The sequence below is a fragment of the Parus major genome, chromosome 7 (genome assembly GCF_001522545.3).
Source record: "Parus major isolate Abel chromosome 7, Parus_major1.1, whole genome shotgun sequence".
In the NCBI taxonomy this organism is placed as follows: Eukaryota; Metazoa; Chordata; class Aves; order Passeriformes; family Paridae; genus Parus; species Parus major.
This window is the reverse complement of record NC_031776.1, coordinates 2726093-2745219: the sequence shown is the minus strand read 5'-3', so window position 1 is coordinate 2745219 and position 19127 is coordinate 2726093. Positions and strand designations below refer to the sequence as shown.

The following is a 19127-nucleotide window of genomic DNA, read 5'->3' as shown; positions in this document are numbered from 1 at the left end:
GGCTTTGCCAGCCGTGCTCAACAGGGAAGGAGCCTCCCTGCCTCTGGAACACCCTTGGACATGCAGGGCAGGCGCTGTAAGGCAGCCAAGGGCGGTGCTGCTCCCTAACTCCTCCCAGGCGTGGAGCAGAGCTCTTCCCACCCCCGCTGGAGCCAGACATGCCAGCCCCGGCTGCAGGACAAGCCCTGGGGAGCGGCCACCCCCCGGCCTCGGCATCTCAGAGCAGGGAATGACAGCGGGGTCTCACACGCGGCGGGAGCTGACGGCTCTCTGCTACTTCATCAGAACAGACCTCCAGCCGGGAATTAAATTGAAGAACACAAAGTGCATCTTCTCCATAGGAAAAAAATAAACAAAGGTGGGGAGGCTTCCTCCCCTTCTTCCAGCTGATTACACACAAAATGTTCTTCGGCCTTCAAGGGCAATTTAACACTAGTTAAACTATCATTAATTTAAATCAAATAAGTCTGAAAAGATAGAACATGCTGCACTGCTGTTAAAAACAACTGAATCTTCATTTGTTCCATTGAGAGAGATGCTGCTGCCCATTTCCATGCCAATACTATCCAGCTGTCCAAAGACCTCTTGCTGTACTTTTTAAGCTGGTATTTAAACCTGCTTTGTTGGCTCTTTAAACACAAAGCAGTTGCCTTAAATATTAAAGATTCAAACCTTTCCATCAAAATGCTTATGGGAGTAAAGGCAGAAAAAGGACATGGGGCCAAGCTGATTAATACCAATGAATGTGACATCACATCCACCCCATTTCCAGATGCTCTTCCAGCACCGAAGTACAAAATAGCCTAAGGAGGAAAAAGGAAAAGCTTTGTTCTGCTGTGTTTCACAGAGTTGTCCTCAACAAGATGCCAAGATGCTGCTACCCAGACCTTGCTGGCAGTTCAGCTAGTGGACAGGGCAGGCCAGGCCAGAACTGCTCCTGCCCAGCAGCTCTGTCAGCACCGCAGGGCTGGCAGTGAGGAGCTGATGTTTGCCTTCCCTCTGCCATCCTGGCAGCAAATCTAGCCCCCAGGAGCTGGAAGCAGCACAGCAAGCACAGGCAGGGACACCAGATGATCCCTGTGTTTATACACTTCCCCCAAATAACCCACACCAACATGCTGCTTTACACCAGGCCACAGCTTCCATGCAGCCAGCCTTGTCCTGAGCAGAATGCAGAAATTTCAGCCAAGATGCAGTTCTCCTGGAAGTCTGCCACACAAAATAACTGCTCCAGAATAAGTCTGGTCTTAAGACACTGGACCTATGGAGGAAACAGAAGCAGCTTCAATCCCCTGCCTAGAATTATTCCTTTCCTTGAATTAATACCCTTCACTCACTCCTTCAGGGAGCCTTGCCCAGGCTGATCAGGGGATCATGTTGGGCCAGGTTCAACCTCAGCTCACAGCTCAGGACAGAGCAGAAGAAAGGGGCTGCATCCCCCTAAAGGCTGTGTAGGTGCCAGCTGGATGAAGCACTTGCTGAAGTCTTTGTTACCAGAGATGCAGCTTTGGACACTCCCATGCTTGTTACCATTACAGGAGGGCTGTGAGACAACAGAGCCACAGCATGTCATTTCTGATTTGAGAGCAAAAGCAGCTACAGCTGTTTGGTACTACTTGGTTGCCTGTTGTTCCCCTGACCCGTTTGCAGAAATATTGAAACATCTCTCAAAAAGATCTCACACTATTTACTAAAAATGTTATCTTCTCTGAAGTGTTAGGGGTGTTAAACTGATGTTATAGAATGGAAGGTGTTATCAGGTGTCCCAGATGAACTAATTAATTAAGAGAAACAGATAATTTTCAAGAAAAGATGCTTGAAAATCACTAACCTGAAGAACTTCTTCCCTGTGAGGGTGGTGAGGCCCTGGCACAGGTTTCCCAGAGAAGCTGTGGCTGCCCCTGGATGTGTCCAAGGCCAGCTTGGAGCAACCTGGGCTAGTGGAAGGTGTCCCTGCCCATGGCAGGGGGTGGAATGAAATGACCTTTAGGATCCCTTCCAACCCAAGCCCTTCTGTGATACACAGTATTTTTGATTGAGATCAATAAAAATATCTATAATGCTGAATGAAAGTCTTGGAATTCTATCTCTTCATGTGAGGTAATGACCACTAAATGATCTTTAAGATCCCTTCCAACCCAAACCATTCTGCATTTCTAAGAAACGCCCCAATCATGAGTGCAATTAAAGTACGTGCATGTTAGCAGGAGAACACTAATAATAATTCATGTTACAGCTAAAGATCTTTATTAAACTTTAATAGATTTTCTTTGATGAACTCATCTACTCACCACCTCTGACTAAGCCAGGCTACTACGGCCATCAGGACCAGAAGTCTCTCACACTTCCTGAGATAGGCTGCAAATGGAAAAGGTGTTTTCTTGTACTTTCCTTTAGTGTACCCTGATTTTTAGACTATAATAGACAGTGAGAAATGATCCCTACACACTCCTTACAGTGCCTCAGGAGTTTAGAGCCTTGGTTTCAGGAGACAAACTCCATCCAATGGATTAAGGGACCTGATTTCTTGATTTTTGCTCACTACAAAGCTCTTTTATCAAGTGTGATCTCTGTGCTTTCAACAATGAGCAAGAGTAAATTAAGGAGGGTCTGTGTCACTGACCTCTAAGTTTTGTGTACTTGCAGTGCTTCAGTAGTGTTTGGCACCTGCTGTAGCTCTGGTATCAACATCTACTGTGAGGCTCTTCAAGGCTACAGCAACATAAGCTCTGAATTCCTGCAGAGACCTGAAGCAGATGGACCAGAGTTAATTTTGGGTAAGGGTCTCTCCTCAGTGTGACAGGGAGTGATTCTTAATGTGATTGGAGAGAAATACTGCTTGACAACACAACTCTTTTCAAGGGAAAAAGGATGAGGTTCAGACCATGGCTTAAAAAAACCCCCAAAATGTTCATGGCAATTTTCTAACCGAGTCTCTTTGCGTCTGCCAAGGAACAATGGCTCTTAAAGTCTGTAAAAGTGCAGTCTCTGCTTTAGGACATAGAGCAGGATTACTGATGGGTCCAATTTCTACCTGGTATGGTGCAGAAAAGCTCCATTCTTAAGAATTTTGCAGAGATTCACTGCCACTTTTGCAAAGAACACCACATTAGGTATATTGATGTGCTATGAAATGCCAAGTTAAAATGTGCTATAACTGTTAAGACAAATGCCCAAGCCCACACAGTATTGACTCGGTACCTCATTCTCTGCCAGCATTTATCTGTGCAAAACCCCAAACCACATTAATCCCATAGGCTGTTCCACTTATTAATGAGCCCTGCATTTAGTGAAGAGCAATGATTCAGTCTTGCATAAATGGTAAGATTAAGATCCTCCAGCTACTCAAATCTAGCAGATGCTACTGAAAACTGTACCTGTTCTACCTGTTGTGTATAGTTCTAAGGGTTCTACAGGGCACAGGACCTCCAGCAGCAATGGTTACATAGAGCAGCTCTCCTCCTCTGCAAAAGCAGCTCTTGGTGTGGGTACACCATCTTCACAGCTGTACTGAGCTCACAGAAAAGTGTTTTCATTTACCTGTTGAGATATGTATGGGACATGCACTTATTCTGCAGCCAAATTCATGCAACAGCTGCTCCAAACTTACTGCACACAAAAAAGTTTCATTATTACAAACAATACAAAAACACACAAAACTTATGTACTAGCCCACAACCATCATTCTTATTGTGTATTATTCCAAGACACCACTTTTCAATTACAAATTCACAAGCTAAGATACAAAACATTACATAAGAGCAACAGAGTGAGGGTGTAAGATTCTGACAATAACTTAATGAGCCATTATGAGAAATACTGTAACAAATATGAAATAATCAAACATAGATCCAGTGTAGCCAGCTGTTTAGGTACAACTGTGTAAAGCACAATTCTTTTGTGATCACTGTTTATTTTTTTCTTTAAAGTAGCCATGAGATCAACATCCAAATTTACAAAAATATTTATTATATTAAATAAGGATCTCAGTGCTTAAAAGCCTTCAGAAAGTAGAACTGAATTCTAGTTACATGTTTACACATATGAATGAGACAGAAGTAAGTAAAGCATCACTCTTTTTACAAAAAAGTAAATTTTAGACTAAGATTTTTAAATACAGTGTTCTCAAAAGTGTCTGCTTCCAGATGAATTCAGGCCATTTATTTAACTCTGATTTCTACAAGACTTACCCCATGCCAGGAATTTCCAGCTAAATTCAGTTGTAAGAAGTTATAATAAATGTCACATGTCACCTGACATGTCTGCACAAGTTCAAATACAAGGAGTTCTTTTTTAAAAGATACACAAATTCTGGCCTGGGAAATCTTGATAAATTCAGTAGATCCTTACCAGTGGATATTAAACACAACACAAATGTGGTCATGCTCAATTGCCTACAAAGGGCTGGTTCAAATCAAGAAAGCAAAAGGTTTCATTTGGCAAAATCCCAGTTACAAAATGTCAGTGATTATTTATTAAGCATTTATTAAGTTCAATGCAAAAATAAAGCATATTAAATAAGCCAAGGCACACTTTTCAATCCTCTCCTCCACTGTACATTCATTTATTCCAACATAGCAGCCACCTTTTTAGTAACTCACTTAAATGCTCAAAGCTCTCCTGAATCCAAAACAGAAATCACAGCTTCAGAGCAGCTTGCCAGAGCATCCCAGCTGCCCATGATTTTCCCATTTTACAGCCTTGCTCTTGGGATGCTGCCCTTTTTGATATTCACTTCACAGGCAGAAGCTGAAATGACATCACACAGTCTATGAGCCAGCTGGAGGGGGCCATCCACACCTTGCCCTGCCGAATTTTCTCTGGCTGGAATTTGGAAGCCACGTCATAGATGACATATTGAGTGCAGAGCCTCTGGTCAGAGGTGGGCTCTGCATGGTAGGCCACAGTGTTGATGGTCTGTGTCACGTCACTGTCTGGTTTGGGCTGCCTAACCAGGACCTGGCCACCCCCTGCTTTCACCAGCTCCAGCAGATCACTCTTCTGGTGCTGTTTGAAAGGTCCCAAAAAATAGAAGTAGCATCCATCAAATAACTTAGGCAGCTGTGTGGAAGAAAAAAAACAAAAACAAGCATGGATACAGGACTTGACAACTGAACAGAGAAGAAAAAAGTGGAAAGGAAAAAAATCAGAGCATACAAAACCCCTACAATTTAAAATAACCACCACTGGGAAACTAGAACAGTAACTTAACATGCAAGGTTCTCAGGGTAAGTATGCAACTGAGAAAAAAGCTTGTTTAAGTGGCAAATTCTTGCTTCTGTTGAAATACTTTCCAGCACAACAGGGTTTGAACTATGAGTTAGGAATAATTACAACTACTGTTACAATGCAGTTAATAAATTCTCCAGAGTAATCCAGCAAGTAACCAGGAATTAACCCAGTTAAATGTAAAAAAGGCCCTAAATGGAAACAAATAGCAATAAAACCATTTTTCTTTCAGAACTATGTTCTAAAGCTGAGAAGGCTGAAGCACATCACTTCCTGTCCCATCAGGTGTGATACAGACAGTGCAATAGTGCTCCCCTGACAAGGTTACAGCAACATCTCCACTAATAGAGAAAAGTGACAGCTTTATGGGTGTTCACAGCTCTTTGGATCACCTTGCACATAATCAAATTTCCTGTACAAGACCACATTAAAATTTTACATCTGCACCTTTGCATGTGGCAAAGGGCAGAGCTGCCCAGCCCCAGGTCATTAATCCAGGCTGTGTGGAGCAGTAAAACTCACCAGCTGCTCTCGGTTGAGCCGCCCTCGCCGGGGGCCACCTTGGACTTCGTACTTCTCTTCTTGTTCTCGCACTGAGCTCTGCAGACAGGCTTGTACCCCTACAAAAACCAAAGTAAGAGAGGCAAAAATTAGACACCCCAGGCTTTAAGAGAGGCTTGCATGTCATTTTAGGGACTAAGGAGCTGTGCTAAGATAAAATTATTACAATGCAAGACATCACATTCACACAGCACCGAAGCTTGTGTGCTTTAGCAATTTGCTTTTAAAACCTGAAAAAATTTACAGCAGCGCCTGAAGATGCAAGTGAGATGGTGAGAAGCAATATCACACTAAAATCAGTGCTATAAACAGCAGGAATTATTAGCTCTTCCTCTTACCCTCTAAAGGTCAAGCACTTAATGTCAAATGTCAAACTGCTGATCGCTGGGAAGCTCAAAGCCAGTGTGCAGAGCCAACACTGCAGTTATGAAATGGACACAATTGCCTGATAAAGAGCAATTACAAGGCAAGCACAAAGCTGCTTCTGAGCAGCTAGGGCCTCAAAGAACAAATCAGATGGGATTTCAAGGTCTCCAGGATCAGCATGAACTGCAGATTTATGCTGGGGTTTAACAGTGGCATTCGTTTCTGTTAGCACTGCTGCATAATGAGATTGTCTTTTAGAGTCAACATGTTTTTACCTTGTTTTAAGGCCAGTTATTTTTTCCAATGGAGAAAGCACTGCTGGTAATTGCTAACGTCCATAAAATGTACTGCCTGACCTCACTCTGGGGAGAGGAATTGCTGTGGTCACCCATTCAAGGATGGAACATTTTGCCTGCATGTACATTGCAGTCATTAATAAGAATTACCCAGGAAAAAGTTTGCAAAGCTGATTTTGGAAAGGGTTCCACGAGGAGGATTTACAATGCGGCCAAGGCTGTAACTTTTATAGCACCTCACTCCTTGTGAGGTGTTTCTAACTCAGACAACTTATTTGCACCGGGAAAATAGGAAACCCACAGTATATAAAAACTATAAACTCAACAAAATCAAACAAGAACTGTGGGGGGTTGACCCTAAAAAGGAAGAAAGCCCAAGGCTATGAAGAGAAATACCACTGACAAAGACACTTGGAGCCATGGCAGTAAGTAGCCAATGCATAGGAATATCTACTCTGGAGAGATCTTGAAAGAAATTCTCAGTAATTTGCTGTCAGTTCATACAAACTCACAAAATGCAATGGAAATTCACATTTTGGGTAGTAGAAGTCCTTCAATGTGCTTACATCAGAAAAGATAAGCCCCTACAGAAAATTACAACTGGCTGAATACTGCAGCAAGTATCTCCCTCCCTGTACAAGTATCAGATTGATTATTTGCACTTGTTCATTCCTTCAAGGAAAATTAATGTGAATTAGAAGGGCAAACCTAGTCATGGATTTTCCAGAAAGGCAACTTACATATTCATTATTGATAACAGTAATGAATACTGATAACTTAATTTCAGTACTCGTAACTCAGAAATAAATCTAAAAGCTATTCCACATTTTATTTATTTATTTTAAATCACCACCATTCAACAAGACTTCCTGTGTCAATGTGCCTCTAACTCACACTGCTATTCTTTCCCTCCAAGGAAATGCAGATATTAATGGGTGCCACTTACAATAAAGGAAGAAGCCTTATCTAATCTTAAGAACAGAACTGTCCATTCATTAAGAGCATGTTTTATTTCAATCTACCATCAAAAGCTTGATTTCAAGGACTTTCACTACAGAGATGAGGTTTTTATACAATAAGTACATCACAAATTGAGCATCCAGCGCCAGCATCAGTAAATGTGAAGCAAATGTGATACAAAAGTAATAAAAGACTGAATGAATACAAAAGACTACAATGTCTTTTTGAAGTGCTACATGCATGGGAAAAAAAAAAACCCAAAGAAAAAAGAAATCAGGGAAGTGACTAAAGTTAGTGGAGTGTTGATGTCACAGAATTCAAAATCAGTGAGGTCTGTCCTGCACACATCCATCAGTCCATTTCACACTGCCAGGTCCTCCAAGGAGCCTGAAAGCCTCAGAGTTCCTTGTCACACGTAATTACAATCCTCCAAGAGGGCCACAAGAGAGGCTCATCCACCTGTGTCCTGTTCTCACACCAGGCAGACATCTGTTTCCTGCAGAAACTGGAAACATGCAAACAGCCAAGTGTCTGCATGATCAGCATTCTCATGAATTTCAACTTTTCTCTCCCAGCTAGAAACAGGCCAGATCTGTGTCTCAACAAGCTGTGTTTCCCACTCAGCATAAAAAGACAAGAATATAAATTCTCAGTGCCCAGGTATTTTCCTTCAATACAAATATTTTAAGAGGCAACAGTTAGGCCTACACACACACCTTCATGGAGCAACAGACCCTCTGGGTTTTTTTTTGGTGATGGAAAATTAGTACATTTTCAATTAGTGAACATACTTATCATACAAAGATCTAGAAGAAGTTGCTCTGACACAAGGGTGTCAGCAGCAACCAGTGTTTGGGGAAGGTGCTTTCAACACTGAGGGGAGCAGGCAAGGATTATCTATCCATGGAAGAAGAATTCCAGACTAGAAGAAAAGTAAAATAATGGAAGTTATGGACACCACTATGGCTCTTTAACTGCAGATTTTGTTCAGACTGATTTGTTGCCAAGTGGCTCCTTTCTCTTCTGACTCCTGCAGGCTACACAGTTTGTATTAAAGAACTGAAGAAGTCAAATATCAGAACAAGAAAAGAAACAAAAGGGAAACATGCTCCTGTTCTCCTATTTGAGATAAAATGATAGAGGGCTCAAGCTGTTTACCTACTAAATTCAATATTCATTTTTCTAAACAAAAGGTTCTTTTCCTGCTCTTTTTCCCCCCCTCTCCACACAAAACTTAGTGTGAAGACACCATTTGATTCTAGATCTCAAAATCTCCATTATCATTTTCAGGTGCAGAGAACCCTAATGGATGCAATAGCCCAAGTGAGGTTCTCAAAGACAGCATAATCAGCTCTGGTTGTGTTATGGTGTCATTTGGAAGCAGCAGGAATGTACAAGTTTTACCATTCCTCCAGGAGATGGTACAACCACCACAATATAATCTTATGCTAAAAACAGTAATATCCCAATTTCACACTTGAGAGTAGGGATGCACCAGCATACTGCAGGCCCTTCCAACCTGGTGAGGGTTTTTTTCTGCTAGAGATTTTATTTCCTGTGAAAATTGAGTGTTGAGTCCATTCAGTATAGCCCAGGTCTTTTCCTTCAGAAGCATTATAAATTTTAAAGCTGCTAACGTGTAAAAGTGGCTGGATAACAACACAGTTCCCTTTTAATGGTCTCTTCATCCAACTCAATCTCATCCTGATTAAGAGGACATATAAAAGGAAATAAAACTCCATACTTTACTCAGAGGTCTATCAGCTACTTTTACAAGAACTTTTCCAGAAGCTCTTTTGACCTTACATTGCTTAAGTCAAAATCTCCCTTTGATTTCAAACAGGAGTCATGTTTAACTGACTCCCAAAACTCCTGTTATCAAGACTCTCACTTCTTTAGCACTATACTGAAAAAACACCAGTGAGAACTTGATGCCAAGGCACTGGTCAAATGAGTGGACTGAAAAAGAGAATTTCTACTATCCTAACTTAAAAAGTGACCAGGATGTCATCTCCATTCTGAAACTCAGATGGACAGCTGAAGTACTTATGTAAAAAAATGTTCAAAACAGGATTGAATCTCAGGAGGACAAAGACAGCCCTAAAGGAGTTTTCTGAAAATGGAAGGGAACCTACACTTACTTTTGAGAAGACACCTGTAATTTTAGGAGAAGACACCAAGTTGTGTTGTTTTCCTCCACACATTAGCAGTCTGTGCACTGTTGACCAGCAAACCTGACTTAAAATTGAGTCTGTTCTGTTCTAAGACCATTCAACTTGCTCAGGGTCTCAGCCAATCTTGATTTATTCCTTAATACTACTGCCAATAAGAGCTGTGGGCCATCTAAATTTGAGGCTGTTAAGGTTTGTCAATGTTCTCTTCCTTGGAAGAGAAGAGGGTGATTATTACAACGACATGTTAATGGCCCTTCAGTTTAATCTCAGTAGCTGGATCAATCACCCATGAAAGGGCAAGAGTTATATGAAGGCAGGTGGCATTTCAATTATCATGGAGCAGAGCTGCCTTGCAGTGCCAAGGTCAGTGTGCAAGCACTGATGGATAAAGCTGGCCTACCACACCGTTGTGGGGCCAGATCCCATGGGCACAGCAGTCACACAGAGTTCTGCCCTGGAAATACAGAACATCACAAGCTCCAGAGCCTCTGAAAGAGCTGAATTCACACTTGTAAGTTTTAAATATAAACAAGGCCATTTGCACCAATTTTTAGCAAAACTTAAGCCTGTATTAAAGTCCCTAGAAAACATGGCAGACAGAAGTTTTAGCCTAATGCATCCACATTTAGCTTGGTGCCACCACATTTGGCAAGCAAAGCACTGCTCATTTTTTTCCCCCCTGATTAACAATATCAGTAAAGCATCACTACTTACACTGATCCTGATTACCTCACTGAGCAGCTGCCCCTGCCTTCTCACCTTTGAGATCTAAGGAGCAAGCAGGTTAACAGGGTGTCCACTCTAATTGACCTTTGATAAAAGTGCAGCTGCTACTACTGGAAATAAAATAAATCATTATTTGCAAAATTTAAGATCAGAGCCCTCTAATCCTTATTCATGTAAGTCTTATTGGTTTCTAATGGAACTAACTGCATCAGCAAAAACAATTTGAAGAGAATGAAGTACCAAAAAAATAAAAACCTGGTTGGCAAGAACAAGTTGTAATCACCCAAAGATACCCAGGGGTATCTCTCAGTAACTCAATTAGCCTTAGTGGAGTTTTGTTGGATTTGCATTAATAAAGCAAAGAGCAAGGGTTAGTCCCAAAAATCTCTCAGAAGGGCCAGGAGTAATTTAGGAATACATAATAGCAACAAAGATGATGACACACTACATGTCCATGATCTAGAGACAGCAACTGATACGTCCTCAGTTCAGACTGCACTGGGTTTTAAAACTTACATGCAGATTGAGTAAATCCTGCTGGGGTTTTTTTTCCTAGAAAAGGAAGAAATTTGGACTGAGAGAAAGCTTTAGGGGAATTTGGCATAGCTTCAATTTGTTTTCACAAACAGCATTATTGGCCTCTGCTACAGCAAAGCATTTTTACACTGTGTCTTATATGCTTATAAAGTGACATCAGACTCCAGATTTCCAAGGAGTGAGGTAGAGAACACATTGGTGAAACAAGAGCAGTCTGTTTTCTTATCACATGCAAACGACACAAGATCTGCAGAGACTGAAGTGCATCTGCTGAAGCATGGTAAGTTTACAAGTTAATGCAGGTGGTATTTATTGAACACTATGGAACAGATGCTTAGGAAGTCCTGAAACATTCCCAGAAGCTGGGAACATGTGATTTGAAAATTATTCCTTCACTTGGAGCCCCAGGTATCCTCTTTGGAAAAAAACAAAAACAAACACTGCTGGCCACAGCTGTTTTCTAGAGTGATCAAAGTGACTGGAGGTAGCCCTTCCTAAGGTCAGGTTAAATTCCCTCAGGAGTGTTCATCCTCTGGATCCCATCACAGGCTTTTTAATGAGTGAGGCTGTATTTCCCATCTTCTTCCTTACAAAGAGCTTGATGGAATGTTTTCTTCAAACTAGAAGCGAGCTAGAACAAAGGACTCTACAAATATGAAAAACTGACTACTACATGACACAGTTTCCAAGGTTTCTTTTTCTTCTAGACCTTATATTGACCTTGACCAAGTCAACCCACTTCCAATCTCTGCAGACACCACACTGAAGAGATTCTCACGCCCATTTTCTGCTTTGCAAAGCCCAGGAGCTTCACATTGTAAAATTGTGAGCTCCTTTCCAGCAGGTGTAGACACTGTGGGAGTGCAGAAGTTCAGTCTCTGCTGGTTTGAAGCACTGCCCTCAGCTGCACACCCAATACAGCCAGAATCTCCACTTTGCAGAGTTCCAAAGCCTCTCAGAGCTATCAGTCCTTTTGTAGGAGGCAGCTGAAGTAAGTTTCCAAGTGCAAAAAGAGCATGAAACTCCAGTCATCAAAAGTTTTGGGTGTTTCAGGGAGGGAGGGCTCTGTTGAGAATCAGCCAGTTCCCCAAAAGATGTTTATGCATGAAAGAGAGACAAGTCCAGCCTCAGGAGCAGTCAGGTCAAGCAGCCTGGCACTCCTCTGCTCTAACAGCCTAAACAAGGATGAGTATAGAAAATTCAGAAAGATGTTTTCACCTTGATATGTCAGTCATGCAGTCCCCTAGCTCTTCCAGTCAACTCCCTGTTGTTGTGAGTCCCCACAGGAAAAGCAGTTTTTTCTGCCTCCTTATAATGATCAGAGCTGAATCATTGCTGCTGCTCCAGGTAAGCAAAGCAGAGGAAGGAATGAGCAATCAGATGCTTAGAATTCTGCCAGACACTTCACTGCCAGGACTGACACCAGCTTGTTTCAATGCATATCATTACTGAGATCATTTTTCATTCCCTGCTTTAACAGATGACAATAACTTGAAGAAAAAAAACAAGCTGAAAAGCCATTAAAGACTTCTGCTGGTTTTAATTAAACTGTTCTATGCTCCACATAAAGCTTAGAGGAAATACAGTGATACTTGAATCTTTGTCTCAGCCCACTTGCAGAAGGATAATGACTTGCCACTTTGTGCCCTATTACCATCCCAGAAATAATAAAGGCAATAAAATAATGAAACCAGTGAAAGATATGGCCAAGGGCAAGGAGCACTGTGGCAACACTGCCTCAGTTCAATTCCATGCTGCCTTGGAAGTGGATGTACTGCAGACTGTTAAATACAGAAAAGGTGGGAAAGCAATTCGTAACATGAAATTTTTCTTCTGTGAAAATCTAATATTGCTCAGCATCTTTTCATTCTAATCTTCCACCTGAAGACAAAAGGGAACCCCAAAATTGAGGATACATACTTCAATTCATACATCTTGGCTCTCCAACACTCAGCTCAAACTCTGCTGGAAAATTCCACATTACCTCTCTACCAAAATGAATGAATTGTGGATCTGTATGGACACATGCAAACAGGAGTATTGTAGAATCACCCAGAAGAAGGAAACTGCTTTTTATGAGGGAAAAACTCACAGCCTGCTGTAGCAGAAGAGTTAACATAAGGGACTCCCAAATTAAATACTGTTTTTGCAAGCTTGTGATGTTTTTTAAGAAATGGTATAATATGTAGGCTATAAATACAACTTTAGGGATAAAAGTGAAATGCAGCTTACCTTGTAAAAAAAATTCAAACACTCCCTTATGCATAGTCAGCATTTCATTAAGTGCCTCACTGAGCTTTGTTTTTTCAAATATTTTAGTGAATTTTTTCAACATGAATTCACTTTAAGTGAATGGTTTAGAACAGTGAACCATAAACAACTTCTTAAATTTATTATATAACCAGAACATGCACATAACTTTTGAAAGTTTATTTGCATCACATTTAAGGAAACTCATCCAAATAGAAGTCAAATAGCCACGATAAATGGAAATGAAAAAGAAAAGCAAGGACCTCTTTTTCCTAGACAAATGTTCCATCAGCAGGAGTCCCATTATTTGTTATAACAATCTTTAACTTGTAATGACTCTGAAGAAGACTGATAACAGACTGGTGGGAACAGATGGAGTGGTGCTGTTAATTATAGGCACTTAGCTGCATCAGACCCCATGAGTTATTGCTAACATTTCCCACTAGGGAGGAGAATCACTCGCTTTTAAGTAGTATGTTGCTTACTAAGCTGGGAGCATTAGCAGTCAGGATTGCACTAATCAGTACCAACAACATAAAATAAAACTCAACTGTGAAAAAAACCCATAAACATATTCCCTGAATAACCCCTGGACTATTTCATTTATTTTTTTTTTTCTTCTCCAATCACTTCTAAATATGAAAGCTCTTCCATGAAGATTTAAATTTAGGTCTCACTAATGAAATCTCCCTCAGAAGTTTTCTAAGCATCTGACTAGCAGGAAGATGAAATGAAATAAAGGATGTAGGATAGAATGTGTGCAAACCTCTCAGGCTGTAAGGGATTCACCACAGAAATATGGTCTTCAGTCTTAAATAAAAAAAAAACATGGAACCAACTGGAAGCCAAATGAAACTCTGAGTCCAGTTTTCAACCTGATGCCATGTTTTAGTTTGCAGCTTCTGAGGCTTTGCAGTGTCTTCATAAGCATTAGGAAAATCCAGACCATTAAAGAATCCTTATGTTCTGACATTTAGTCACACAGTAGAAAACTGGAATGAAATCTGTCTGTAAGTTTTCCATGAGTAATTAGCTCATTTGTAGTGTACTTATTAGCTAAAAGGGACTTATAGCCATAAAGGTCAAAGGGAAGAAGATGGGTTTTGCAGCTACTGTGAAAGCAGATACTAAGAAATACATCAAATAAATAAAAACCTCAAAATATAGGGCCTAAGAACAGCTGTATAAAAAAAGCATGCACTGTATAAACAACAATTACAGACTGCATGAAACATGACTTGCATGCTAACTTGGGTCAGAAGTTACAACCTTCAGAAGATCTGAGCTTGTATGTAAACAAGCTCACTGCTCCCAGGCCTTGAGCACACATCCCAAACAAGCCAGTCTCCTCTCAATTTCAATGCAAACTGCCCATAAAAAAAATCCTAGAATTCAATAAAATCCTTCCTTCTCTCCCAGGGTATCTTCCATAATCTTCTGAATCAGTCTTAATGTAGCAATGAAGAAACTCACTCCCTACTGATACTTAGCCTATGACCTTGTCAACTCACCTAACAATGAAATGCACTCATTTTCCAAATAAGTATTAGTTATATTTCATTCAATACATTCAATTAAATTTCTAGTCATTCCTCAGATTTGAAAACAATCCCCTGTACTTTGTGTCAAGATAGCATTGATATTAGGGCAGCTGTTGAAAAAAATAAATTTTCACTGTAATCCCATCTACAATTTCTGGTTAAAAACCCAAAGGAGCCCCACATATTTAATACTTACATTCAAACTTGAGGACCCAACATCCAGTCAGAACAGCCATCATGCATTTGACAGTAGTTGGCATTGGAACATCAGGGATAATAAGGTGAGTTACTAGGAGAAAGATTAGATCAGTAAAACTAAAAGCACAGAAAAATCAAAACCATGCCTGGCTGAATAGCAATCAATCATTATTTAAAGAATAAACAGACTATAATAATTTATCAACCACTCTTTCCAGCACAAGGCAGTGATTTTTGAGACTATGATCCGAGTTAGTGGAAGAGCTATTAGAAATTTTGTGGGTTTCAACTTAACACTTCCTGTGAAAAAGGTTTTATAGTTCTATACTAACACTTAAATCTTCAACTGAGGCTCCAGTTTATAGGATAGCATTTTTTTCCAATTCTTTTAGAGTTATATTTTAACTCTGACAGGAATCTTACTACTGGATCTCAGTGCTTTAATTCAAAGCTAACAGAACTCCACTCAAAATTCTGGAGAAGTGAAAGATGGTAGGGGGAAATTACCTTAGCATTTTGTTCAGGAGCACTCCAAAGGAAAAACTAAGAGGAGGGATTAAGGTAATGTTCCCATCCTCAAAAAGGGGAAAAGAACTCCAGCAAACCCCATAATCTGGGTTCACCAATCTTAATGAAGAATAAAGTCTGAAGGCAGAGAAGCCATGTAACCTTTTAGTCAATACCATGCTCTTTTCTCAAGGCACCATCTGCCCAAAGTTCACTTCTGGAGAGTAAAAACTTTACAGGATGTCTCACACGAGCACAGACCTTAAAGTTGGTAAAAGATGGGTAAAGAGAAGAGGTCTCTGAGGAGACTTTGGGATTTTAAATAACAGACAATAAACTGCCAAACTGTGGTTCCCCCAGAAACTTCCTGCCTTGATAGCCACTCAAGCTTTCTATGTGTTTACATGCAAAAAACACCATCACTCCACTATAGCTACAACTCAAGGATTTCAGAAGCTGCACTTCCCAGGAGCAATAAAAAGCCCTGCTGCAGGTGGTATCTTAAACAATAAAGTGCAGAACTGTAGTTACTTATATTCGGACAGAGACATTTCAACAAGACTCCGTACCTCTGCTGTTAAATTCAGTGTACCTCTGGGCCTTCAGGACTGCTGCTAATTTGTTCAGCAATTTCTGCTGCTGTGCACCAAGACTGCTCCCCAGTATGCCAAGGGGTCCATTTCTTGGCTGGCTGAAGCTCAGTGCCTGCATGAACAGAAAATTCTGCAATAAGCTGAATATTTGGGAAGGTGAGGAAAGCAACTTACTAGACAGTTTTTCAAGAATATAATTTTGTGTCATTTTGGAACACAGTTCATGACAAGCTTCATGGACAGGGTCCATGAATAAATCTCCCTGTAACAAATCAGCTCCACAGGAAAAAAAGCTTCACATTAGAGGTACTTCATTTAGTTTATGTAAGGTACTAAAATACCTCATAGATCAGTTTGCCCTCTTTGTTGCTTTTTAAAGACACTGGGGTGCACACATAGAATTGTTTGAACACTGTGTAAACAGCCTGGCAGCTTGCAGTGTTGAACAAGAATAAAAATCCCAATTAAGCAGTAAAATCTCCTACTTTCAGCAAGGTATAAACAACAGATGTGGTACTGAGTAACCCATAAAATTAATAACTGCATGTCCATTTAGTAAAAGTCCCTAATGCTTAAACATTGGTTGCTTACAGGGCAAAATGGGATTTTTGATGTGGGTAGTATTAATGCAAAGTAAGAGGAGCTTTGTGATGCCAAGGGAGGGATACTTCAGCTCCTGGATTTTCCTAAATACTCCAGATTCCATAGCACAGACACAGATCCAGTTACACCACAGCCTCAGGCTGTGGATCAAGTCATCCATGTGAGCCAGCAACCATCCCCTGGCACACACTCACCCCAAAGCAGATGCAAATACCAAAAATGGTTTGTTTGGCACAGAAGAGCTGCATCTTATATTTGCTGCAGGTGGAAGGAACAGCCACATTAGTCCTGGTTTAGCTGCAACAGTTTACTTTTGGCCCCAGGGTGCCCTGTGCCCTCAATGAGGAGGGATCATTGCAGGCTGAATAGGCTGGAGTAGATATGGGCTGCTTCTATCAGCCAGGTCAGCTTAATTCTCATTCATTAGGAAGCACAAAGCATTTCATTAAAGCAGTAACTTGTTAGGTCTGAGTACCTGATTCTGGTTACAAGTCCTGAGAAGTCTTTGTCCAAAGCAGGAGGAAAACAAAAACCCCAAAACAACCTCCCAAAACCTATTTTCTACTGCTGAGCTGATATTCTCATTGTTGGACAAGGCATGATAGTAGAACAGCCTTTTAAATGCACACAAAAAGCACCTGGAACAAAGACTGCTGCTGCTTGCAGACAGTTTGGAAAGTAGAACAAATTTAGATATGCAGAAAAACAACATCAATAGCAAAGTTCAAGCAGTGATACTTGAGGAATAACACAGGCTTGTTCTCCTATAATAACACCACAGTACAAGAAACATCTTTTGTCTTCCCAGATAAAGCTGTAACACAGAACTTCATAGCTTGTCAGTGTTCCACATACATCCTAGAAATACTGTCCAAGACAGCTTCCCAGCTTATTTTAAATCTCCCTGTAAAGCAGATGATGCACTGTACTTACATCCAAGCCTTCAATATTTAAAGGAAGAACTCATGGCTTGTTGTTTTGTTAAAAAGCAAAACACAAAAACAAACCCACACAGACATTTACCTCAGAGGGCTGGTTAAGTGAAAATGATTCATTCTTCACTGGTAACATTAGCACAGATTTCATCTTTTTGCTTTCTGCATAGTCCACAGGTCGCAGACCAAATATATTACTGGCAAAACAAGCACAGATGGGTTTAAGTAAATAAAATGTGACTTGATTCTTAAATAACCAAGCATATTAGCTGGGTAGGTTTCCCTCCCACTTTCTTATTAATATGTAATTTCAGCTAAAAGCACAAAGCTTCAAGTAAGAATTGCATCCAAGACAGATGGATACTGAATTACAAGCTGCTGCATTCAGCTGAGGAGTAAGGCATATTCAGAGCAGAATGTTCAGTTAAATAAACCACAGTCCTTGTTAAACTGTTTCAAGATGCACTTTGCTATCATTTGCAAGACCCAGAAATTTCAGCTTTAATCTTTCATTGCAGTCATATAACCAAGAAATGTATTTTTGGCTTATCCACTTGCCATAAAAGAAATGCCAGAAGACTCTCCATAGTGTATTGAACATGGGAGCTTGATGTGGTTGTGCTTTTATGGGAAAAGCTATCTGCTCCCTACTTGGGAACCACAGCTCCCCCTTGCACTTCCAAAATCTTAGTATGCATCTTGTTTTCCCTCTGTACTGGTCCACAGTACACATTATAGCAAATTGAGTCAGATTTTAGTTTGTTTGCCAATTTTGTTGAAAGCTATTGAATGTAGGTGGCACCTCATAGTTATTAGTTGTGCCTCCAGACTGATTTCCTCTTTTAGCACTCCTCAGACAGAGGTGATTGCTATAAACACATCAAGCTCAGCCATGGCATCAACTTCTTCTTCACACAACTTTGCTGCTGCAGGACAGTAGTGAGGGGAGGAAAGCCTGAAACTGCTGAACAGGTATCATTGCCATTAGCAAACAGGAGCCTCTGCCAGCACTCTGGGGAAATATTCTGCCTGCTTTGCCCTTTGTGAGAATAATGGCTGTTGCAGCTGATCCTCTTCTGCCCATCTCACGGCATAATAAGAGCTCGTTATGGAGGGGAAGCTTGTCATGAGAACAAAGCCCTGACTCAGTGTCTGAAACCTGGCAAGCTTAGTCATCAAACAATGAAACATTTAAAGAGGTCACAAAACCACTGCAGCTTTGAAGAGCTCTCTCTTGGCCACACATTCCTGTGCAAAGCAGGAATCCAGGAAGCTTTACAGGGAATTCCACATAAAGCCATAACCCAATCCAGCCCAAAGAGCAGCTCAACTTACCAAGTCTCCACTCTGACTTAACTGGGAGGCTTTGGCCAGCACTGAACTGAAAGACATGTCTGACCCCAGCACCCTTCTCTGCCCCTGGCTGAGCACTGCTCACTAGCACAGCCCCTGGGGAAAACAACAATCCATAAAAATCCCCCACAGAAGAGTCCAGGATGGTATTTTACACTATTACCAATCCCAAGCTTTTCTGTGCTACTAATGAGCACAGTGCAGGCATAATACAAACTCTGCAGACTGAAAGATAATTGGTTAAATCTCTGCCCAGGCCTGGCAGTTGCAGCCCATTAAATATTGTCATGCTGTTCCT

At 40.9% G+C, this 19127-nt stretch overlaps 1 protein-coding gene across 1 annotated transcript in view; it reads right to left on the bottom strand.

The window, feature by feature from the left end:
* Positions 1–3660: 3660 nt before the first annotated feature.
* BARD1 (BRCA1 associated RING domain 1) overlaps positions 3661–19127 on the bottom strand; it is a 40874-nt gene continuing 25407 nt past the window's right edge. The window contains exons 7-11 of the mRNA XM_015634806.2: positions 17565–17673; positions 15915–16050; positions 14837–14929; positions 5752–5849; positions 3661–5061 (exon numbers count right to left, since the gene is read on the bottom strand). Of these exons, the coding sequence (XP_015490292.1) occupies positions 4732–5061; positions 5752–5849; positions 14837–14929; positions 15915–16050; positions 17565–17673 (766 nt within the window). The 3' untranslated portion in view covers positions 3661–4731. The remainder of the gene's footprint in view (positions 5062–5751; positions 5850–14836; positions 14930–15914; positions 16051–17564; positions 17674–19127) is intronic.